Here is a 25,168-nt window from a genome sequence, read left to right as displayed (position 1 = left end):
GACTTATGTATTGGTTTTACTAACGTTACATAATTAAGCAACTGTGTAATTGGCAACACATTTATCACTTCTGCAATTCTGTTTTTCACGAGTAAAACAAAAAGCATTCATATTTGTTTGCTAGAGCATCAGCTTAGTTGGCAATTCAAACAGCAAACAGAATGCACGGAGCTGGAAGACTCAGGGCACAGGAATGGGCTGGGAGAAGCTGGTTCTGTTTTATCAACACCACAGCAACTGCTCGGTGCTGGTGGCCCACTGGAATCTAAATGGAGGCATTAGGGCTGCCTGGAAAAGCAGTGCAGCCCCGTGGAGCAGGAGCAACCACGACTCCTTCCTCCTACATCCAACCCCTGGGCTGTGTGAAGGCAACAGGACTGCAGGATTTACTGGAGCAATCCCAGTCTCTGAGAGGCAGTGCTGAGCCTGGTACCTCTGGGTACCCCGTGGGGAGGATGGCAGTCCCATCCCATGGGAAGGATGGCAGCCCCTTCCTGAGTGGCAGCTGCTTCTTGAAGCACCATCACTTTTTGGGCCCTCTCCCAGGTGAGCAAGGCCCATCTGCGAGGTGACCTGATGGACCTTTGTACGTTCCCAGTTCTTCTGTACCCTCAGTGAAAATCTTTGATCTGTATTTACACATCCTGGTGGAAAAACCAGGGAGATGGAAGTGCTTGCTCAGAGGCCAGAATGCCTGGGCAGGGCATTCCGCTTGCCCTCCTGTGGACACGCCATGGAACAGCAGCAGGATGCTCCAGGCAGGAAGATCCAAGGATGCTCCAGGCACACAGCATTCCCCTGCGCCGCAAGGGGACTAAGGAGGACTTTAAAGCACACCCATAACTTTTCTGACATGCTTCACTGCTGGCCTAGAGCAATATAAAACCCCATAAAATAAAAATAAAGCAACACCACGGGGGAGAAACCAAAAGGAACCACAGGCAGCGTGGGATGAGATAAAACAGCAGCTCCTGAGCTAAAATGGACTCTGGGCTCACCCCACTGACCTCGGGGCCTCTAATAAGATTTGCTATGAAGGCATAAAGGTGCTTCAGGGTTTCCCACTGGCTTCTCTAAGGAGTCAGGGAAACTTGGAAGGGCTGGAGCTGTTACCTCCAGCTGTTTGTTACCTCCAGCTCCCGCAGGACAGGGTGGTCCTCGATGCCAGGGAAAAGGACTCTCATGGCATAAGTGCGATAGTCCAGGTAGGGGATCCCAGAGCGATCCAGGTCACTGGTCAACTCATTGATGTCCGTCTGCAGCTCTGCAAAAGCTGTTCAGGGAGAGGAGAACAGGACACAGAGAGGTGAACTCTGGGAGCTGAGGCTTACAGGGAGAAGGTTTTGGGGAGGGCTGGCTGCCTGCTCTCCCTGTGCTCCATAAATGGGTCAGCTCAGGAGCTGATTCAGAGGAGCCCTGGCCTCGTAGCTCAGGCAGACCCTCACTCTTGGAGGCTCTGTGTCAGCCTGAGAGCAGGAGAGTACACGCTGCACAGAGTAGATGCTGAGAACAAAGATGTTGCTTAATTTGTATGCGGTTCACACCTGTGTGCACACACCTAAAACACCCTGAAAGGCTGCAGAGAGAAATAAGGATCTATTTTCATAACTCAGTGCCTCCCATTCCTTTCTTCTTCTTCCCCTCCTCTATCAACAGTTGCCAAAATAATCAAATCTGATGCAGATCAAATCCAAGCTGCTGCAGGGGTCAGGAAGGAATTTATTCTTCCTCTCATAACATAATATCATGTGTTATACAGCTGTATGTGTCTCCTCGTGTTCCCTCTCCAAAGTGTGACATGCTGGCTCAGTGAAGCCTCTGTACCCCAGCTGGGCTGTGTCATGCCAAAGCTGGGTTTCCTCCTCAATATATCTCATTTTTTGCCCTGTGCTTTCAAGGCTATCCTTGAAATCAGCTGAACAAATCCAATGCAATATTCTCTACATACACTGTATGAAATTTGCAGCTTTCTATTTATTTTATTTTGATTCACTGAGCCCATTTCCAGGTGGAAGGGAACAACAGCAGCACCCCCCCAAAAAAACACCTTCACCTGGGCTTCACCACAGGGGAACCAGGCTCAGCTGCCTCCTTGCAAGGGACAAGACTTGTCCATGTGGAAACTTGCAATCAGCAGGTGTGACTGCTCCAAATGACACACAAAATCTCCCAGAAGCAAAAGCCTGAGGAGCTTTTCCTACCCCTCAGCCCTGTTACTGCTCTGGGCTTATATTTCTAGACTGGAGGAGGGACTGGACCAGCTTTTCAGCCCTCCTGCCTTGCTTTTGGGATACATGGTGTTACTTGGGGGTCTGAACCTCCTCTGCACCCTCTCTCTCTGTGCCTTTTTGAAAGCCTCTCACTAAAAAGCCATCAGACAAGAGGACATGCTGTGCTGGGCACCCCGGGGCTTGTGCCGTGCGATCCACGCGATCCAGGCGTGTCACTTAAGCAGGATCAAGCTCTAATCCTATTCTCTGCACATCAGGGAGCAGAGCTGTGTCTGCTGCTGACACACTTGTGGCTGCCCACCCTCCCAGGGCAGGGCAAACCCCGCGGGGGCACACCCACCCACCCCGCTCCTGGCTGCAAACTCCGGGGGACTGGGAAAACCGGGAACCCAAGCACAGAGCTGCAGCACCCAGAGAGCACCCAGTCCTGGGTAGTACCCACCCTCCTTGCACTCCAGGGCCACCCGGGACTCCAGGTTGTCCATCTGCATCTGCAGCCTCTTGAGGGTGAGGTCGTTCTCGCGGGACTTGCGCTTGTAGGCGATGAGGACGATGATGACGATGATGAGGAGCAGGCTGCCCCCGGCCGCGATGCTGACGATGGCCGGCAGGGTCAGGAGGCTGTCTGAGATGATGCTCACCGAGCCAGGGGAGAAGATGACTCCACCAACACGCACCTACGAGGCACAGCTCAGGTCACCAGCAGAGTCAGGGTGTCACCCGCCCCAAAGCTCCGTCCTTCCCAGCCCATGGGCTGTACAGATCCCTTGGGAAGCACTGAACCACCCCTGTTTAAGAATATAAAACTCCAATTGCCTTCAAACACAGAGGGTGCTGCTTATGTGAACACAGGGAGGCTTCAAGTGATGATAAATGTGCCAGCCCTTCACTATCTGGGCTTTGTTCTTATTATCTGATGACTCCATTTGACTTTCATTTTATAAGCTTTCAACTCCCTTTTGTAAACCATGGACATTAGCAACCTACTGATAATTTCACTGACAAGAAACCAGAGTGACTGGAAGGAGAGAGCAGAGAAGGGAAGAGAAAGCCCCACGTGAAAGCTGTGGAGCAAACAGGCTGGAGTTAATGCCAGGACAGGCTTTTCTTGGATGTGCCCCGGCCACAGATGCGAGCAGCTCTCAGCCAGGCTGTGCTTCTGGGAGTCACACTGTGATAATCTGAATATGTTTTGGATGCTGAACTTAAAGGGGAATAAATCACAATTACAATCTCATTTGGGCTCCACTCAAGCACTTCGGCAGCTGCGTGTTTGGTCTGTGAGAGGAGCACAGGAAGCAGCGATGCCCAAAACCAAAGCAGAGGAAGGCACCGACTGTTCCCCTGGATGAGGCTGTTGATCCAACCACTCCAGTGTTCAGATGTTCCTGGCTTCTGCTGCGGGAAAAGGCAAAACCTTTCCATCCACTTAGCAGATCAGGTCTGGCTACGTGGGCTGATGAGATCCCTACAGGAGGGAGAACACTGCGAATGGTCTCATCCTCATCCAGAGGAAGGATGGTACCCGGTGCCAAAGGCACTGCTGGAAAGATCTGTTCCTTCTAGAAGGCTCTGATAGCAGGGAGTGAGTCTCAGGGAAGGACAAAGTTTCTCTGTGCTAATCCACATCAATATTTTAAGCTTCCAATTAGACAGCCATGAAGATCTAAAATCCTCTCAGTCCTTGGACAAGGCATTGCATTCAGCATCCAAGTAAGTCAGGGAGCTGGAGGAGGAGCAGAAAGGGATGGAGGGAGGGAAAGGGATGCTGATGGAGAGTTTGGTCCCTCACCATGACTTTGTGCTGTCCAGTGAGGTTTGGGGGCTCACACAGCAGCTGGGTCTCGGAGACAGTGACAGCACAGGGGGTTTCCCCGATCAGCACGGTGTAGTTGAGCTTGGCTCCTCCCGGGGCAGGCGGGCACAGGTTTCTGCCCTAGGGACAAGCAGAGAGAACACTGACAAAGATACAGCCCATTCCTCCAGTTTCCATCTCATCCCCAGCTTGTGCAAACAACGGCACTCTGCCCGGTGTACCCCATTCTCCAGAGGAAGGATAAAATCCACTATCTGGGATATTTTTCTTCCCATGGCGTGGGCGGGTGGGGGGGTCTCCTTACCTTCAGGATGATGGGGGAGCCCGGCTTCTGCTCCAGCACCCCGGTGGGGCTCAGCATTTCAAACGTGGGGTTGGGGTAGTAGATGAACTTGGTGTCGTTGTAGACCAGCAGGGCCTGCACGTTGTTGAAGATGAACCCAAACTCGTCCGGCCGCTCCACGGCGTCCAGGCCGGGCCGGTACTCGGGGCTGAGGGGGGGAGCGAGGCACAGCAGCACCGTGGAGTTCACCACCTTGCACACCTGTGGGGAAGGGGCTGCTCTGAGAGACACAGCACAGGAAAAACCCGCCCTTGACCTGGACAGCGATGCTCTGACTCCCTAAATTCCCTCTGGAAAGTCGCGGGGATTCAGGTTGGGCTGGAAATGTTTAATCCGGGCTCGATCCTCGATGATCTCAGAGGTTTTTTTCACAACCTTAGTGGTTCTGTGATGTGTTATAACCATGGTTTGGGGTAAGTTGCTTCTCCTCCATCCAGCACGAGGGCACTGGTGCAGGGATGGAGAGTGAGCACAAAAAGAGTGGCTTGCGCAGCAGACCTTTCTCCTTTCTCTTTATTCTTTTTTTTTGCTTTTCTTTCCAGTTCCATCCTCTCTGGCAATGCTAGCTCATTTCCCTATGAAATTCCATAGGGAATATCTGCTCCCTGCTACAAATGGGTGGTTAGAGGCAACTCCCAAATGCCAGGGAGGGAAAGGAACGATCATCTGACACTCGTGGGCTGGAGGTAACGTGAAGGTCATCTCCTGCCAGGCTGAGGACACCCACGGCTCCTCCAGCCCTCAGAGCAGGGAGATGGCTGATTTATGGGACTCTTGCCTTGTAAAGCAGCAAGAGCCCAACCATTTGGCCTCCCTCCCTAAGTGGAAGATTTAATTTCACTTGATTTCGTGTCTTCAGAATTATTTTTGTAGCACTATAACTGCAAGTGCTAGCAACGAAATTAGATGTCTTTTTAAAAAGAGCTCAGATGAAAAAGGTCTAGAGGGGGAGAAAAGGAATGGGAAAAGACTGCTAAGTGATTTGCCCTTTCCAAGATAATACAGATTCAGTCACAAAGATCACTGCATAGAAACAATATATTTCAGTTTTACTTGATCAAAACAATTTCTGAGGTCCTGGAGGTACAATTCTTACTTGTAGCACACAAGAAGATCTCCTAGTTCCCATTCAGCTGGGGATTCATTCCAGTTTCTCACTCATGGACTGAAAAAATACAGATAGGGGAAGGAGGTGGCGTTCCAGATCAACCCCAAACTCTGCTACCAACTCCTTGCTGTGGGAACATCAGGGTGATAGGAGGCATAAAAGTAACACTCAGCTCACCAAAACACCCAGAGCCTCATGCCCAGGAAGGTTCCCCTCCCTCCTGCCCTCCCTGGGCTGGTACAGGCTCATCAGGCCCAGAGCTGAGGCAACAGGAGGTTTATTTATAGAAGGAGGCCAGGGATAGACTAAACTAAGCAGCCTCAGAGCTCTGGGAAGTCTCAGTGTCCAGCTCTGGGCTTTTCCAGAAAGCACAGGACTAAAATGGGGAGTGTGGAGCAGCTGGGAATGATGGGGACAGCTCCACTTGGACTTTCCATCAGAATGTGCCTGCAGAGCTGAGCTGAGTGCTGGGGAAAGGAGAGATCTCAGGGCTCAGGGGCTCTGACAAAAGGGGGATTTCAGGAGGGTAACAGGTTTATCTGCCCCAAGAGAGAATTTGAGGTGTTGGAGATGATCTAAAATGAAATCCTTCCTTTCTAGCTGTGAAAACTCCCTGGTTACTATGCTGCCAAGGAATTAATTTCCCATTTCTGTGTGTCCCCATATTTGGGTAAATTTGGGAAATACCCCCAGGGCAGCTTGTGCCATGGCAAGGCTGGCCCCACAGACAGCACTGGCACCAGTAACCACATGCCTGCAGCCAGGTGGGGGGATGCAGGGGGATGCCCTGTGCTGACAGCACCTACTTACATTGACAAACTCCTTCCCATTGTACTTGACGCGGATCCTCGGCTCCTGGATCACGTCCAGGTTGGAGCCAGTGACAGTCAGGGGCGTGTGCCCGCTGTGGAGAACAGGGAGACACCTGATTAATGGAGCTGGGGCTGTGCACAGAGCCTGGGCTTGACAGGGAGGATGCTTGTTGAGCTCAGAAAGATGTTTTCTGCAGCCACCTGAGGCACCAGCGGGGATTTATATCCACTCCTGAGTCACCAGGGAGGGGTGTCCCTGGATTTTCTGCTCTCAGCTGCCCCCTTTCCCACCTCAAACACTGCAAGGCAGCAGGATGAGGAACCAAGGAAATCAAGGGAGCTGAGACTAAACACGTAAGACAATAAATTAGTCGCAGTGTTTAATGATTTACACAGCACTGGTTTCCAGGCCCACGATAAATGGCTCGTGCAGTGAAGGAACTGACGTGCACTTGCCTCTGGACTGCAGACACAGCAAGTTGTCACACAGAGCAGGGGAGGGATGGAGAGCCATCAGGGCCACGAGAGATACAACCCCCAGGGCCAGAGTACCCCCTTTCTCCTACAGCCAGTGCCCTGAGCAAAGCCTTTCACTCTCCCTTCACGTGTTAACTGGAGCAGCACAGCCCAGATTCACCCACAGCTCCAGCACCTCCACAGCTGCTCCCTCAGACCCCCTCTGTCAGCAGCCCTGACCCATCCTCTAAAATCAGACACCATCCCAAATTTGGACTCAAGGCAGGCATCTCCAGAACCTCCTGCGAGACACTTACCTCTTTCAAGGGCAATTTAAAAAAAAATAATTGGAATTTGATATGAATAGCTGTGTTACAGCCCCTGTGAGCACAACCATTAAAGTAAAATCACAGGATGAGTGTGGCCCAGGGTTTTTAGCAGTGACAATGTCACGATGATGTGACAGCACCAGCCACCCCGTTCCCAGCAGTGAATCTGGGCTGACAGTACATTTTGATTAACATCAGCTTTTCCCTTTCTTTGTGGTTGCTGGTTTTGTTTTATTTCAGGACTACAAGAAGGAGCCTTTAATGAGCAATTGTGCCCTTCTGCAGCAGATGGGAGTGATCTTGGCTTTATTTGTGCTCCCAGAATCTGGGTGCAGACTGAGTGCTGGAACTGCCTTGGGAATCACAACTACTATGGGAACTGTGATTTTTGGTAAATGCAACCACCACAGATGCCCAGCCCTGACAAATCCAGGATGCTGGGTGGGATGAGAATTTCCAAACAGGCCCTGAGTGTGTGCTGAGAGAGAAGCCCCAGACAAGGAGAGCTGCTGAGGCCTCACTGTCAGATCCACGCATTACCTGGCGATGCTCCACTCGGGCTCGATGTGCTGCACCTTGGGATCATCAATGTACTCAAACTGCAAGGTCCTCTCCAGCTGAGCCCTGTCCACGCTGACAGAGACCTGAACAGCCCCCAGGCCGTGGGCTGATGGGGCTGACACACAGACTATCTCGCTCGTGGATCGCCTGTGCAAGGGGGAAACGGGGAAATGTTAATGGGTGGTCATGGTGTGGAGGCAGAAAACAGCCCTTTGTCCTGTCCTGGGGCAGCTCCTGAGCCATCAGTCAGCCCCACACTGACACCTGTGAGGGGGACAAGCTCCCGAGGTGGGCAGGAGGGTTTCAGTGGCACGGGAGGGAGGGAGTGGAGCTCTGCCCACTGCGAGAGCAGCGCAGCCTCCCTGAAATGGCTCTTTGTGCCAAACTGCAGCCTTCCCGCATCCCTCTGAACCCTCTGCCTTCTGCTGGGCGTGTGAAAACAGATGGCTGCTTTTTAAATGGCATGCATAAGCTCACTGAAAAGCCAAATTCTTCCCCCTCCCCACCCCGTCGCACACACGAGGCTCTTGTGAGCGGCATAATGGAGCCGCGCAGCCCCCGCCCGGGAAGGGCGATGCCACGGTCACCGCTGCCTTTGGCTTTGTCTCCCCGTCAGAGCAGGGTGACCTCGGCCTCGGTGCTGCCTGGCTGGACACAACAGACCATCTGCTGCCATCAGAGCCCTGGAGAAGGTCGAGGCAGCAGCGTGGCGAGGCGCTGTCAAAGCACAAAGGCTCCGGTGGGTGGATGGATGGAGAAGGGGAATGAGATCTGAGCATCCAGAACGGAGCTGTAAGGAACCACGTGGCTCCATGGTGAGCCTGGGCATTGATCCTACAAGAAGTGCTGCAGTGACACCCCTGGAAGTGCTCCTGCACAGCCACCCGTGGTTGTCCTTCCTGCCCAAACCTGCCCCTGGCTCACAGAGAAGATTGTGCTGTTCCTGTGGCTCATTTAGTTTTGGGTTCTCCCAGGGAAGAGGGCAGGCAGGTCTGCAGCACCAGCTGACAGCCTGGCACTTAAATAAAAAACTGCCACTCCTAAATGTCCAGTCTTCACCATCCTCACCCTCCCCAGGGGCTGTGCAGCTCACGCAGGTACCTGAATAGCTGAGTGTCCCTGTTCTGTTTGCAGCAAAGCTCTGGTGGCTGTGCCTGGCAGGGGGATGATGTGTCGTCCCATTTTAGAGCCTTTACACACTTCCTCCCCTCCCTGAGGAGTATGGACACATCACTCAGCACTGGGCATTTCAGGGGGCATGGAACAGTAGGTACCACAATGTTCCCAGCTCACACCTTGGCACTTCCACCCACCACAACCGAGGGAACAGAAACAACCTCCTAAAAACACCTTAAACAAATTGGACTCGACTGTTTCTGTTGATGCAATTACACATCTACCCCTTCCTGCCCTCCTCCTCCTCCCTCCCTCATGCTATTCTCACTCTCCACCTAGGATTAATTTAACCACAAAGGCATCCCTGTGTGAGGAGTGGGTTTCTCCACCTTCCTTGCTGAGTCTCGGAGTGTTTCTGTGGATGCCTGTGCAGCTGATAAGATGCCTGCTGCTGCCTGCACTGCTGCTGCCTGCTCTGCTGCCTGCTCTGCTGCCCACACCAGACCCCACCGTGCCTGCTTAGCTCTGGCATGAGATCCAGAGTGACGCATCACTGCTGGCAGAGCAGCTCCCAGCTCCCTGTGATCAGCTAATTAGCTTTCTGTGCTATTATTATGTCGTCATGGTGAATCTACCCACTCCTCCGATCAGAGAGGGGAGAATGGGGGAAGCTGTAATTAGAGGGAATCTCATTAGAAACTGCTTCATCTCATCAGGCTCCCCCACACCCTCGAGTACAATTGAAGTTCATTGCCTCAAAACAGCCCAAGCCAAACAAAGTGCACAGCACGACCCCACGTGAGGGCTGGGGCTGTTCACACACTGCTGCCTGCTTTGTTTAACTTTCTGCTTCCTGCTGTAATTTAGAACATACAGGGAATCCAAAACTCTTTTCCAGGTTTTGCAGGTCAGCATCTGCAGGTTGCCTGAATAAAATCTGATATTTAAGGGATGATATTCCAGGGCTGATTCTGTTCTTCTGTTGGGGGTAACACCATTCCCTGTGTGTGCATCCGAGGGAGCAAGCTGGCATCTTTGTTTGGGAGATGGGAAGAAATATTCATGGATTGGTTACATTGCTTAGCACTTGGAGATCTGATCCACACTGGAAGGTCTCAGCAAATCCAGACCTCTCCAAGCTCTGGGATGGATACAGCATAAGCACTAACAACCCAACACCAGATGCTCCCACATCTGAACGCCCACAGCTCCTGTTATCGAAGGACCTCTCAAATTCACTTCCAGGAGTCTTTGCTTTGCCAGAAACTCCCTCAGTTCCTCCTGGGAAGTCTGAATGAAGATCTGACAAAGAGAAGAATCCCTTGGGACACCAGGTTCCCACCCGGGCTGTGCCCACTGCCCACTGCTTTGGGTACCTCGTGGGTCCGGGCAGGGCTGTGTACGTGGGGCACACAGATGTAAACACAGATGTATCTTTTTCTAACTAAGCCCCAGGAAAACCCATTAAACCCTGCAAATGTCAACTCTGTGTTTACACTGCTGGGTAAAAAGCAAATTTGCCATTGAAATCCCACTGGAGACTGATGGCTGTGTGAATTCCCTGGCAGAAGGTGTGTGCAGACCCATGCCCTGCTCTACCCAGCACGACCCCAGCCCTCACTCAGACCATTTTTAGGAGGTCGAGGCACCTACAGCAGTGGCTGCAATAAAAGCAGTGCAAGGTGTTTATCTCTGAAAAGAGAAACCAGGTATTTCTTGTGTTACATTTTCTTCAGACTAACTGGGCTGGGAGCAGGTGTTGATGACCAGTATAAATATTTTACCACCACAGTGATATTTGTCTGAAATTTTTGGACTAATTAACACTGCAACAGCATTGAAACCGAACAGTGGGCAGCACTAACACCAATGAATCCCCCTAAGGCTCAGTCACAGTAAGACAAAAGATGGTTTCATGCAATAAAAGAGGGACTAGGAGCCTTCAGGGGTGGTTTTGCTGTGGCTGCATGTTCAGATACAGCAGATCCTGGTGGAGCAGGACCAGGAGGTGCAGGCAGGAGCCCACACTGGCTCAGCTCGTCCTCTTACCCGTAGAACTCGCAGGTCTGGTTTCCCAGGAGCACGGACACACGGCTGCCAGCTCCCAGGTGGTGCCCAGAGATGGTCACCATCGTCCCTCCCGACTCTGGCCCACGGCTGGGATTCAGGAAACTCACCACTGGAGTCTGGAGAAGGAAAGGACAAACTCAGCACTCCTGCCTGCAGTGAGGGAGCTGTTGTGAAGCACCATCCCTGAGCACCCTCATGCTTTTAACAAGGAAAAGCAAAATAGGGATGTGTCCTGGACATCTGACAAATGCCCTGTTATGTTTTCTAACCCAGCTCTGACAGAGAGATGTGCCCCAACAAAACAATTGCAAATTCAGCCTTGGCAAAGTTCTGAATTCACCTTTGACTTTGCTCCTAAGCAAAGGTAAGTTGATGGCACTGCAGTTTGAAGAACTAAATATATCCGAGCAAACTGCCACAATGGAAATTTGAACCCGAATATTTGGAGTCTGTCAGTGTGGGAAAGGATAAAAAAAAACCCCACTAGGGTCTGGCAATGGGAAATGCTGCCCAGCTACAACAAAAGGCAGCACGATCAGCTCCAGCTCCGTATGAACCACCAGGGATGGAATTGTGGGGGCAGAGCCTGTTTCCCACTGCTGATGGAAAGACATCCTTGGTGGGCAACCTTAGATCCCACTTGGCATTTTACTGGTGAAATTATCACAGCAATGCCACCTCTCACCCTGCCCTGCACCAGGGTGGCTGGTTATACCCTTAATAGAATTTGCAGAGAGCAGGTACCCTTTTATTTCTTTTCAATCAGTGGATATTACCAAATTGTTTTATTAATGCTTTCACATTACCCTCTTTACGACTCATCAGCAAAGCCTGGCAAGCTCCCAGCTCCAATCCCCTGGGATCACCTGCTTGGCAGCTCCACCAGTTGGTTCCTGTTTTCCCTACTGTTTTCCCACTGCAACACATGTTTTCTGGGTGTCACAGCATCTGCCAAAGCAGCTCAGACCAAAAGCTTGTTTGACCCTGACTCCTGAATAGACCAGGGAAAAATACACCATCCACCCTGTTGTGGATAATCAGGGAATAATGTTGCAGGAGAGAAAGATTCATCCTTTAACTGCTCCTGGTCAGCTCTTATCCTGCCTGGGGTCAGCTGTTGGAACTGATGATCCTCGTGGGGCCCTCCCAACTCAGGATATTCCATGATTTTCTCAGTTCATGGCAAAATCAGGCAATAGGAAATAGGAATGGCAATAGCAATGTTCAGGCAGGCTTGGGAGCATTTCACACAGCCCAGAGGACTGATTCCAAAATGCAAAAACCCTCCAAAGGATGCTCAGTGTCTGACTGCCCATCAAAATCCTCCTTCCAAATCAAGCCCAAACCCTGGGAACTGTTCCCAAGGTGATTTGGGAACAAGCTGCCATGCTGTGGACACTCCAGACTGTGAGACCCCACTACCAGACACCCTCCTCCTCCTCCAGCCCCATCCCTGGGGCCAGATGGCTCGTGGGAGCTCAGGGACAGAAAGGAGCAGTTATTTTACACATCCCTGAGGTCCAGCAGTCCCCTCCCCACACCAGCACAGAGTATCCTGGGCAGCACAGCCCTTCTCTGCACTCAAAAATCAATGATAAACACTCCTTGCCTACAAGCATCTCACGTTTCTGGTGTGAGCCTCACCTTGTCTGAGCACTGCAATCCTTGGAAATTCAAAGCATTGCTAAAAATAGAAACTCAGGCTGTAGCTCTGAGTGGTCACTCTTGTAAACAAGGAAAAAAAAAAGAAAACAGGAGAGCTGAGAGCCCATCCTAGAGACCTAAAAAGTCCCAAGGGTGGGATGCAGCCGGCATGGGAGGAGGGTCTGAAAGCTGAGTGAGAACTTTCCACCTTCAGCTCATGATTTGGTGATAATTATGCCAGATTTACAGCTCCAAGGTTCCTCCTCCCCAGATCAAAGAGGTGTCATTAAGGTGACAGCGTGGCTCCTGCACCATAGCAGGCACCAGATGAGCTCAGGAAGGCAACAAACCCTCTCAGGGTCAGCCCAGAGCTCTGCTCTGAGGTACCAATCAATTTTACTGCCGACTTTAACGGCATAAACCAGCTGTAATGGAAGCTGTGGCGGTGCTAAAGAGAAAAATAGAGGCCAGCTAACAAAAGGAAATGATGTGCTGGAAGTTTTAGATGCCTGAGAAAAAAAGGAGCGATATAAAAATCAGCGTGTGAGTGCTGGAAATCAGGAGTAACAATGCAAAGGGATAATGCTCAGCACGTGCACCAGGTTGCTGCAAAATACTACTCCAAGATTCATCTCTGCAATTCCCTTCCACTGGTTCCTGGTTGTTATTTAGCACAGAGCTGGTGTCGCATGGGAACGTGCCTTTGGAGAGTGGCAAAGCTGGGACTACACTGGCACTGCCCTGCCATGACCAGGGGGATTTCTGGAATATTCCAGCAAAATGGGGTGATATTTTGCACCCCTGCTGTTGCTGATTAAATGAAATGCCAGGGGAGGGTGTTTGCTATAACGCTGAGAGGGTGGCAGGGCCTGGCCTGATTTATCTCTTAATTAGTTTACAAATTGTGGACAACTGGTAAGTGCTGGCATCTCCCTGCATACAGATTCCACTGAGCACAAAATCAATGGGGCTGGATGAAATGCCCTTTTTAGGCAAAACTGGAGATATGGGAAACTCCAGCTGTGGCTTTTCAGTTTCTGATTTGAAAAGCTGCTAATAAAACAACAGAAAGACCCATGCCATCAGTGGAAGTCCACCAACCCAAAGAGCAGCTCTCCACTGAGCAGACGGAGAAATCCTGCACTAAACCAGCATCCTGGGAGTGTTGGGGGGAAATCCCTGAGTATTTGAATGCAGAATATGAATAATATATAATGCAGAATATATAATACAATGTCCCTTCCATTCCATGGGGAAAAATTAAATCTCTGGACACGGAAAATCAGACATGTTTAGGTGTCGGTTGATTCAGTTTTGAGCAGAAGTTCAGGCCCTGAGCTGCAGAGGGACAGGCTCTGGTGCTCCTCTCCTGCTGTTGTGTTTCTGTGTTTGTTCAAAAAGGTCTATTGGTGCCTGTACATATGCACACATATGTATAAAAAATCTCCAAACCAGCAAGAAGCAGCCCCAGATTCACTCCCATTGACTAAGCACCAACTAGAGCAGTTATCACAAGCTTTGAGGCCCTGGCACAGGTTGCCCAGAGAAGCTGTGGCTGCCCATCCCTGGAAGTGTCCAAGGCCAGGTTAGATCAAAGGAGCAACCTGGGCTAGTGGAAGGTGTCCCTGCCCATGGCAGGGGTGGGACTGCATCATCTTTGAGGTCCTTTCCAACTCCAACCATTCTGTGAGTCTAAAATCACTATTCTGAGGCGCAAACCCAAATGCTGTCGGAACCCCAAGCTGAGGTTCATTCTCAGGCCTGTGCCAGCTCTAGATCCTGAAAACCAGGCTTGTTGACTGAGCTACCAAAAACTGTGCAACACCAGCATCAGAAACAGATGGCAATTTTGGGATGGTCTTTTGGAGTCCAGCCCCATCCATCCAACACTGTCAGGGCAGGGCTGTTCCCGTGGGACCCCCGTGCTGGGCCCCCCTGGCCAGGACTCACCACAAACACGTACTGCTGCGCCGACTTGGCCGTGAACTCCGGCTTGCACTCTCCGATGCACAGGAGCACTGGGCCGGAGCTGATCCCTGGAAGCGCCTGCCCCATTTCACAGACGATCCTGGAAGTAGAAATGCCGCAGGGAAGCTTTGGCAGGAGGTGCCAGCAGTGCCCCTGCACAGCTCCAAGCAGGGCTGGCTTCCTCTGGTTCTTCTTCCTTTCCCCTCCAAGCCCCCCCACCCCTCCTCTTTAACTTTGATATCTGCCTCTTTGGAAGAAGTTAATTACTGAGTCTATTTTTACCCCACGTAGTAATTTAAAGGGAAAAAAATCAAAATTAGACATAATTATTACAAGCTGTAAACTCCAGAGCAAAGCAGAGCACTAATGGCAATATATTAGCCAGTAGCAAAGTGAGTGCGAAGTCCTTAGAGTAACAGATGAGTTCATTAAGGGAACAGCTCACACTGCAGTCTCCCAGTTAATCAAAACTGGAGAAGCCTGCTCGGGAATGATAGAGACAGCCATGAAGAGCAGCTTTTGCAGGGACACAGGACTGGCTACCACTGATGCTGGGCACAGGAGGCAGTGGCATCAAAGGACACGGTCCTTGTGCTCCAGCTCAGCCCCGTGGGCACATCCTGAGGCTGGGAAAGCTGGAAGGGCAGGGAGAGCTTCTGGGGTTAAACACATAACTCAAAAATCCCAGGGCAGCAGGGATGTGTAACAGCAGCTGGGGTTGGGATCAAGAGGATGCCAGTCATGCCAGCAGGTTTGAGGGAGGTTTACAAAGGGGCATCAGCTGGCAGGGCTCTCCAGCTGGACATAAAGGGGATGGATGCTGCTTGCTCCCGTGGAAATGCTGGAAAGATAAATTCAAGAGCACCCCTCCAGGCACTGGAAAGCTGGGGGTGGGAGTAACCTGCCTTGAGGATGAAAACCTGGGGGTAGGAGGAATAACCTGCCTCAAGGAAGGAGACATGAGGGAGGGAGTAACCTGCTTCAGGGTGGAAATCTGAGGGTAGGAATGATCTGCCTCAGGGATGGAAATCTGAGGGTGGGAGTAACCTGATTTGGGGATGAAAACCTGGGGGTAGGAGGAGTAACCTGCCTCAAGGGTGGAAACATGAGGGTGAGAATAATCTGCTTCAGGGGTGGAAATCTGAGGGTAAGAATGATCTGCCTCAGGGATGGAAACTTGGGGGTAGGAGTAGTACCTGCCTCAGGGATGGTAATCTGAGGGTAGGAGCAACCTGCCTTGAGGATGGAAACCTGGGGGTAGGAGTAGTAACCTCCCTCAAGGATGGAAACATAAGGGGAGGAATAACCTGCTTCGGGGATGGAAATCTCAGGGTAGAAATAATCTACCTCAAGGATGGAAACCTGAGGGTGGGAGTAACTTGTCTTGGGCAGGGGGTGCAGTAACCTCCCTGATGAGACACTTGTGAGTGTCTGACCCTGAGAGTGAGACCAGAGGAAGAGCCAGAGCATCTCCTGCCCACTGAGGCTGAAGGAGCAGGAGGAAGCTTTCACTCTTCTGCCGTTCACACACAAAAGCATAAAAGGCTCCAATTTGGGAAGGCAGCGTTCCAGCCGCCTTCAGCAGCATTAAATTCACTACAAATAAAATAAAGAGACTAAAGGAAGAAAAGAACCTTGCAGATCGCCTGCACAGGTGATGCCAGGAGGCCTGATGAAATACATACATGCTGGTAAAGAGCTGGAACGTGCACGTCCTCGTTGCTGCACATCAAAAGGGGTTGCCTAGAGAGACGCTGCCTTTGGAGAGCAGGAATTGAAGCATCTCAGCTGTGTGCCTTAATCTGCCACGTGCTCCTCGCTCTGCCTTGAAACCAGACGGTGCCCGTGCACCTCTCTCTGCCTGTTATTTGATCCCTTCTCCTCCTGCAGACCAGCAGCAGGGCCAGGAGGCAGCTGTGCTCTGATTTTGGGTGCAGGGCTGGCACCTGGGAGCAGCTAAAGCCGGGGGAAGCGATTCCTGACACCCCACGGGCAGCAAAGGAGAGGGGAGGTTTTCCCTCCCACAAGAAATGAGGAAACACCAAACACTCAACAATTTGCCAGTAAAGCAGCAGCTGCCATGCAGATCGGGCAGGACTGGGTGCAGGACAGGGCACAAGCGACCTGGAACACCTGATCCTGATTCCTGCTAAAAGCCAAATTCCCAGCAGGTACCTTGTTACAAAGTGATGCATTCGGCAGAGCTGTAGGGTGCTGATTGCTGGGCTAAGTGGCCCTTTCACCAACATTACCCTAATTGCTGGCTGATAGATTGCGTGGCTGGAGCATATGGCGAGTCATTACAGTCTTGGAATTCAGTCTGCCCACAGAACCCTTAAGAGGGTCCTTTTATCTGCATTCATCTTTAAAAGGCAGCTCTCATGCTAACGCTTGCTGTTATCTGCCCAGGGTAAATGTTTTAATGATGTTAACAAACTTTGAAAGCTCGAGAGCCGTAATTAGAGTCATGATTATAAAATCAGGGTTTCATACCATCAAAGGAGGATAATTTCATAATCTTCCATCCTTTATTTGAAAAATAAAATAAAACAAAGTACTGCTCAGCAGAACAGCCCAAACTGCTTGTAGTGACAGGACTATTGGTGCAGTGGTTGGAGCCATTCCTGCAGTAACACCAAGACACCCTTCAGCCAGTGATCCCATGACACCCTGACACATCCTCGCAGCTCAGAAGGGGTTATTAATGTCATTTCTGTCTTACAGATGGGGAAAAGAAGATGAGGAGTGAGCAAAAGCCAAACCAACACCAACGTGTGCTGGTGACAGGTCCTTGCACTGCTCTGGGGATCTGACTGGGGCACTGCACCACCAGAGGACAACTGCTCTGAGCTGCTCCTGAAGCTGGGGCAGATCCTTGCTGCTGGGACCACTCATGGGCTCTTGGCCTTCCCCACACCACACAGGACACCATCCTGATCGCCATGAGGAGATTAGACAACCCAAGGGGACACATCACCTCTTGCTCCTCTCCCGCCCTGCCCAAATGACCCCCGACACACCCAAAACAACCCCTCCCCAAAGCGGCAGGAGGAGAGCGTGTCACTTCGGGAGGTTTATCCTCTGTTTATCCTCTGTTACATGCCTGTTTTCTAATTTTTGGTTGACATTTCGCTGGGTGAAACAAATGAATTGACTCCAGTGGAGGCCCACTCGGAATTAAGCGGCTGTCACCGCCTCGCCCGCCTAACAAATGGCTGCGCGCAGCCGGCAGCGCCGCCGGAATTTCAAGTGCCACGGGGAACAGGGAGGCTCGGCATCAACAGCAAGGTGCTCATCAGCAAAGTTGCTTAGCAAAGCAGGAACAGCAGGGTGGAAGGAAACACAGCACTTAATGAAAGCTTAAAGTGCTGCTTAACCCCCGAGGAGAGCACCCGAGCGCCTCGTCCCTTCCCGCGCCCGGGCGCCGTCCAACTCCAGACCCCTTCCTGGAGGGGCTGGGAGGGTGGAGAGGTGGTGCCTGGGGTTGGGATGGGTTCAGGGATGAGGCTCTGTGTCTGTGGGGAGCCGTGGTGGGGCTGGGTGGGGTCGGTGAGGTCACTCACTGCTCTGCCACGATGTAGTGCTCAGGCAGGGGCGTGCAGGGCACCCCGGCCACCTGCACCCCGTGCGCGATCTCCGAGAAGTCCAGGCCCAGGTTCACTCCACGGATGGTCACCCTCGTCCCTCCTTCTGGTGGGCCCGACACCGTGAGGATCTAGAGGGAAACAAAACACAGCAAAGTTGAGCTGGTGAGCCCCAAACCCCATCCTTCAACCCCTCGCCTGGCTCAGAAACACTGCGGGCTGCTCAGGGAGGCTGAGTGCTGCAACCTCCTCCTGCTCCTGCTGCCAAACCCACGCCAGTGCCAGCTCCCCATGACTCCTCTGGGTGTCCTGGAGAAGCCCAAGGCTGCTGAAACCCCTCTGTGCTGTGCTCCAAGAGAGGACACCAAGATCCCTGGGCTGGCCAAGAGCTGTAGGCAATGCCATTCCCCAGAAAGCCCTGACTCCTTTTTAATAAATCCAGAAGATGATAAGTCACCTTCCAGAAGTAGCCTGCTTCTTGGGAGAACTTTAACTTCTGCCTTGGCTGTTACCTGAATGTTAATGTCACATTTTATTAGTAAGTTGGCACCTCAAACGACTTAAAAATGTTAAAGGGTGAGATGTGTGCTTTCAAGCTGCCTGTTTATAGCCTGCCTCAGCCATAATCATCTCTGCTTCTATGGACTTTCATTAAGGACAATATCCTCTTCAATTAGGAATATAAATTTCAATAATGCAGAGTCACAAAATTTGGACCCAAGACTCTCAAACAGTTATCCTGAATCTGCCACCGGTCTGTCGTTGCTCTTGGGTGAGTTACTAATCTTCCCCATACTACAGTTGTTGTTAATAAATAAACACAATCCATAATAATGCAATTTAATTAATTTAATGGATAAATCCTGTTTACGCTTGTTTGTTCCACCCTTGTCTTTGGCAAAAGACTTGAGCTCTTAAAAACCTTTTCCTCACTGTTTCCAGATGGATGTTTGCTTTCTTCCACCTTCCTAAGAGGCAGTTTGGAAGGTGGCCAAACACCAGCAACCTGCCCCAAAGCAGCCTTTGTGGGACCCCCTGCACTGTCCAGTGCCACAGGGCATGCCTCCTCCTTCCCATGCCATCAGGATATCCCTGTGCCCCATCACTTCTGGGGTTCCAAGTTCCCCAAAGCCTCTCCCTGCATTTCAGATCCCAGCTGAAGCCATTTTCCTTCTCCATTGCTTACACATTGTCATTTCATACAACCATGGAATGGTTTGGGTTGAAAAGGACCTTAAAAAGCATCTTGTTCCAACCTCCCTGCCACAGGCAGGGACACCTTCCACTATCCCAGGGTGCTCCAAGCCCCGTCCAACCTGGCCTTGGACACTTCCAGGGATGGAGCAGCCACAGCTTCTCTGGGCAACCTGTGCCAGGGCCTCCTCACCCTCACAGGGAAGAATTTTTTCCTAATATCCAATAAAACCTACTGTCTGGCAGTTTGAGGCCATTCCCCCTTGTCCTATCACTACATGCTCTTGTAAACAGTCTCTCTGCATCTTTCTTTTAGGCTCCCTTCAGGTAGTGGAAGGCCACAATTAGGTCACCCAGAAGCCTTTTCCACCTCTGCTCCTGTTTAAGGTGCTCCTGTAGAAATTCACAGTCACAGAATCATCAAGGTTGCAAAAGACCTCCCGGAACCAGTCCAACCTTTACCAAATCCCACCAAAACGTATCATCAGGTGCCAGGTCTGCTCGTTTTTTGAACACTTCCAGGGCTGGTGACCCCACCACTTCCCCGGGTGGAGCCTGTTCCAACCCCATGACTTCCCTGGGCAGCCTGTTCCACCTCTGGCCACACGTGCTGAGGTTCAGGCAGCTCCACACGCCCAGCAGAGCCACCCCATGCACCAAACCACCCCCTCCTTCCTCTGCTTGAATTCCCACCTCCCTCTCCGACCGAGGTTTTTAATTTATTCACCAGGCACTGCCTGTTGTGCTGCTGTTCCCTGTAACTCACACTGCCTGGCACGTCTTGTATCATTTAGCTCTGCGGGAAGCACTACGTGCCCACAAAGCCACCACCAAATCAAGCTGGATTGCATTACACCAAGTCCTGAAGGCCTGGGAGTGTTTACATTGCTAGCTGGGAATCACCTGAACTTGGCACTTCACCTACTTGACAGTTACAACTGTCCTTTGCAGCTCTAGATTATGTTAAAATGCATTTACTGGAGCGCTTACACCGCCGGGCTCGTCGGCTCATCACTGCTCGAGAAAAAGAAGTCACTGTTTGCCATTTGCTGACCTGACCACAACCAGAGGAGCCAATTGGCCTCGCCCAACACAAAGCTGAGCTGATGCTGTATTTTAAAAATGTCCTGACCTGGAAAATCCCCAATATGGAGCTCCACTCGACCTAGATTTTAGTGGCCACTAATTGAACAGTTTTGAAGTAACTGTGCCATAAAGCAGCCCCAGGGTTAGAACAGATGCATTCAATTAATTACAGCTGGAGAGATTCAGTCAAAATCGCAGAAAGAAGATAAGTCTTAAAGGTCCCGTTGCACCGAGAGCTGGGGACCCCTCCAAGCAGCATCCCTGGGTCCTACATTGGGGTGAGGATTCGTGGATGAGGCACCTCCAGCAAAGCCAGCCTGTGGTCTGCCTTAATCCTGGCTTGGCTCTGCTGGATGCTGCTCAGGCTGCAGGGCTGGCTGGTGACACTCCAGATTTCTGATCCGAGACAGACAGGATTAGGAAGAAATATTCCCCAATTTCAAGAAAATCACTTTACTAGACTGGCTTTTCACTCAGAGGTCTGTGGAGGATGAAAAGAACCTGCAAAGGGCAGCCGAAGAAAACCAAGGCCATTACCAGCCAGGAATTGTACATTTGCTGTTAAGGAATTTGAACCTCTGCTGGAAGTTTTTTAGGTTGTTTGTTGAACTGAAGCAGTTTATAAGTCACTGAGATCTGAGACGGGTGTGGGAGGCAAAATTATTCTGAGCAGGTCACCTCTCCCCTTGGCATCAGCCTCACCTCTCACAGAACAAATCTGCAATCCACCACCTCTAATAATGCCTGTTCCTGCTGCCCAGGGAAAGGGTTTATGCAGGTGTGCAGCTCTGTATTATTCATAAAAAGGTTTCAAGTACAGAGATGAAGTGAGTGATGGCAGGAGCTCGGTCACCCCCACACCCTGCCCTTGCATCACAGAAGGGTTGCAGATGCTCCAGGGCATTTTCTCTTGCTGCTGCTTACTTGTAACCAAGGTAGGGATCATCAAGGTCAGAATCCAAGGGATCCCAGGGATCCCCAAGGTTGGAATCCAAGGGATCCCAGGGGTTCAGGAGCCCCAGCACAGTTGTAGCACCCTTCCAACCTGCAGAAGACACTGCTATAACAGCGCGGGATAAACATTCTCAGCCTCCCGAGTCTGGCCCGTTGCATCACTCAGCATTTCTGACATCAAGCAATATTTAGCCTCCAGAAGAAGTCTGTGATGAGAGGGGGAGACCTGGAGACAGGGAGACCTGGAGGCAGGGCTGGCTGTGAGTTGGACAGGGCTTTCCTCCCAGAGCTGCACAGAAGCCACGAGCCCGGCGACCGCTCTGCACAGCAACCACTTGGCATCTGTCAGGGTGCAGAGAGAGCACCCGGCTGCTGAATCAATGGCATAACTCCTGCCTCCCCTCCCCAGACCTCATCCACCTTCATCCTCTTTGTCTTTTTTCATCCTGCTCTGAGCTCTCTGGATCCCAGCTGATGAGCCCAGCGGGGACCCGGCACACAAGCATTGTCATCCCTGCATGATCCCTCCTTGTCTCTGCCTCGGCTGATAGCACATTCAGAACCTAATTGTTATCTCAGCAGAGCAACTCCATTATTCAGCCTGACACTGCCCCCCCCCTTCAGCTGTTTGTTGCACTGATGTTATATTAATGAGGCCTGCAAATAAATGAATAGGAGATCAGAGTGCCGCTTGTTCGCCACAAAACTGATTTTTATTTATTTATTGCTAGGACCACAGACCGTGTGGAAGTTTTAAGATGCTGAAGGGACACTGTTGGTGACGGCAGAGCCTCTCACTTAGTAAAAGAACTGCAAATATCCCGCTGCTCATTTACTTTTATAACTATTAAAACACAATCTCTTCTTACTTATGCACCCCCCAAAGGCACTGGTGCCTGGGAGCCAGGCCCTTGACCTCAGGCTTGTCAGAAAGAGTGAACCTGGCCAGATGAAGCAAAAAGGAGTGGAAACCAGCCTATATTAAAGGCTCTTTTAGGCTGAGTCTGATGCAAACCCCAGTATGAGACCTAACACCGTTCCCCAGTCAAGCCTGTCAATGCTGGTGCCTGCAGGATGGAGGACGTGCCACCAGTGCCAGCTCTGAGCCTGCCAGCTTGGTCCCAGCAGGGCAGGGTGTTCCCCTCCCAGCATTCCAGCTCTACAGCACTGGGCAGTGCAAAATGGTGCCCAAAATCCCCCAAAAAACTCAGGTGGCAGAAAAGGACCCAACAGCAACAAAGGCTGTAAAGGTCTCAACCTTTACCTCCTACACAATCTCACACACTTTACTGAAGGGGAAAGGGGATGAGAGAAGTTAAACCAGGCTGTTGAAAAGGTTGGATTTCAGAATATCGACCCTGTGGGGTTTCTGCTGGGGTTTTGGCATTTTCTAGACCTGAATGCTCAGTGCAAGATTCTGCCTGAGTGTTCAGCCCTGTCAGTGCCCTTCCCACCAGTGGATCTCAAAGCACACAGAAGAGGTCACTAGTTCCCCTCTGCTTTCCCCTTTCTTTTCTACAACTGCAAAGTTGACTTTCATTTAGAAAAAAAAAAAAAAAAGCAAGCTGTGAATTCCTAAGGAGAAAGGTGGAGTCCAAGGGAAAACACCAAACACCACAAGACCCGTGATAAAATCACAGCAGCTCACGGCTCTGCCAGGGTCAGCAGAGCCATGGGACAACACAACCCCCTGAAACCTGGGTTTCTCATTGCTGATCTCACAGTGGAATAAGCCAACAAAAGCACAGAGATTCCCTACTCCACTCTCTCATCTACAAATCCACTCGGGGCAGTCTCCTGAGACTCCAAACCTCCCTCAGCGAGGCACCCCACGCTTCCCGCTTGGAAGGCTGAGACCCAGACCTGGTCGTGGAGACAAGAAACGTGCAACAGCAGCAAAGCTCTGCTCTTTTCTCCTTGGACAGAGCCCAAAAGTATTGCTTTCAAGTTGGACAGTGATAAAACACTTGGTGGCAGTGCCATGCCTGCAGCCAGCTGCCAGAGCCAGCCTGGCACCGCTGAGATGCAAGTCACTCCGTGGCTGGAGCTGAGTGTTTTTCCCCTTCTCTGCTTAGCTCAAGGAGGGGGAAAGAAATAATTCCAAGATTTCTTCAATGTTACAACTGTTCTGGATGGTTTATGGTGAAGAAAATCTCAAGCAGAGGCTGTTTTGCTTCGTGCATCTTGTAGCACAACCTCGTGCAGCAGAAGGCACTTGGATAAATAAAGTTTGGGTTCTGCCCACTGGCAGGACAAGGTGAATATCCAGGCAAGCTTTAAGGCTCATTTTATCTCTTAGTAAGACACCTATGGCTTGGAAAACAACAAATCAACCAAACAGGGAAAGGATTCTCAACATTTCTTAATGCTTTCCCATCTCTGCACAACCAGCCCCAACACCTTGTCTGCTCCTCCACAGGCTTGTCACCTCAGCAGCTCCTCACCAGCTCCACTCTGCAGCATGAAAAACACCACACAAGAGAAATCCCTGCCCAGCAAAGGTATAACATGGCTGGGCAGAAGGTCTAGGAAAGAAATAACAAAAGCCTGGTAACATCCCTGCAGGATGGATGAACCCCCCTCAGCATCATCCTCCTCCAGTCAGCCCCACCCAGCCCTGACACAGCAGCCTCTGTGCTTCCTCCCCTCCATAAAAGGAGATTGATGCCTCCCTCCCTCCCAGGGGGGTTGAGCCAGTTTAGCTAAACTGGTGTAAAAACTAATTGAAGAGGAACTTTCCACATGCCCTTGGGTCCTTATTCAGCTGGCAGAAGTTTGGGTGCTGAGCAGCCCTGCTCCCGCCCTGCCATGAGGAAGAAGCCCCTTCAATCCAGCACTATTACATCCTTCTGCAGCATTGACACATGCTCAGGGTGAGGGAGGCTTTTTTCAGGATTTAATTAACTGAGAACCCAAAATCTTCCTTCATTCCCACCTGATAAGAGTGTCACTCCTAATAGCGACGTTAACAGACCGAGCACACTTTTACTGGTGAAAAAACGCTCCTGGGAGACATTCTGCATCCCTCAGTGGCCTGAACAGAAATATCAGAAGCATCAACTACGGACTAATTAGCTCCCTGGTTTAATTAGCATTCTTGCAGCGGTCCGTGGCGGTCACCCCGGCGCTGGTGGCACCGGCGGCGAGTGCCAGCTGCCCGGGGCAGGGGCAAGGCTGCACCCCTGGCCACGTGCCATGAACAGCACTGAAAAAGTACTGGAGCCTTTTCTTTCCCTTTCTACAGCGCCAGGAGGGCAATGGAAGGTTTTTGGACAAGACAAGGACAGCCCAAAATCCACCCTGGGAGGAGTAAAGGAGGAGGGGGAAACCGCCAACCGCGAGGGGTTCGATGAGGGGAAGTGCCGGGTTCTGTACCTGGGATGGGGCAGCTCTGGATGTATGGACAGGATGGGGGGTGAGAGGCTGGAAAGCAGGACCAGAAAGGGCCCTGGGGGTCCTGGTTGATGGGAAGTTGGCCATGAGTCAGCAGTGCCCTGGCAGCCAGGAGGGCCAATCCTGTCCTGGGGGCATCAGGCCCAGCATCGCTGGCTGGGCCAGGGAGGGGATTGTCCCGCTCTGCTCTGAGCTGGGGTGGCCTCACCTGCAACATTGGGGCAGTTTTGTGCAATATAAGAAGGATATTAAGTCATTAGAGAGTGTCCAAAGGAGGGCAACAAAGATGGGGAAGGGCCTTGAGGGGAAGCTGTGTGAGGACACTGAGGGCATTTGGTGTGTTCAGCTGGAGGAGACTGAGGGGAGACCTCACTGCAGTCACAACTTCCTCATGAGGGGCAGAGGAGAGGCAGGCACCGAGCTCTGCCATGGGGGACCAGTGGTAGGACCTGAGGGAACGGCCTGAAGTTGTGTCAGGGCAGGGTCAGGTTGGATCTCAGGAA

At 51.4% G+C, this 25,168-nt stretch overlaps 1 protein-coding gene across 5 annotated transcripts in view; it reads right to left on the bottom strand.

Annotated features, from left to right (window-relative positions):
* Positions 1-25,168, bottom strand: part of PLXNA2 (plexin A2) — a 165,362-nt gene that overhangs the window by 25,232 nt on the left and 114,962 nt on the right. For 4 of the 5 annotated variants that reach the window (XM_027659685.1, XM_027659686.1, XM_027659688.1 and 1 more), the window contains 9 exons: positions 18,018-18,169; positions 14,437-14,554; positions 10,822-10,958; positions 7,636-7,803; positions 6,309-6,402; positions 4,352-4,591; positions 4,024-4,167; positions 2,674-2,908; positions 1,131-1,273 (listed from right to left, as the gene is read on the bottom strand). In XM_027659685.1, the coding sequence (XP_027515486.1) occupies positions 1,131-1,273; positions 2,674-2,908; positions 4,024-4,167; positions 4,352-4,591; positions 6,309-6,402; positions 7,636-7,803; positions 10,822-10,958; positions 14,437-14,554; positions 18,018-18,169 (1,431 nt within the window). Of the gene's footprint in view, positions 1-1,130; positions 1,274-2,673; positions 2,909-4,023; positions 4,168-4,351; positions 4,592-5,466; positions 5,556-6,308; positions 6,403-7,635; positions 7,804-10,821; positions 10,959-14,436; positions 14,555-18,017; positions 18,170-25,168 lie in introns of those variants that run through there. The other variant, XM_027659689.1, reaches the window with a different exon arrangement.

Source organism: Corapipo altera, unplaced genomic scaffold (assembly GCF_003945725.1).
Source record: "Corapipo altera isolate COAL_440 unplaced genomic scaffold, ASM394572v1 77b, whole genome shotgun sequence".
Classification (NCBI taxonomy): Eukaryota; Metazoa; Chordata; class Aves; order Passeriformes; family Pipridae; genus Corapipo; species Corapipo altera.
This window is presented reverse-complemented; position numbering and strand designations above follow the sequence as displayed.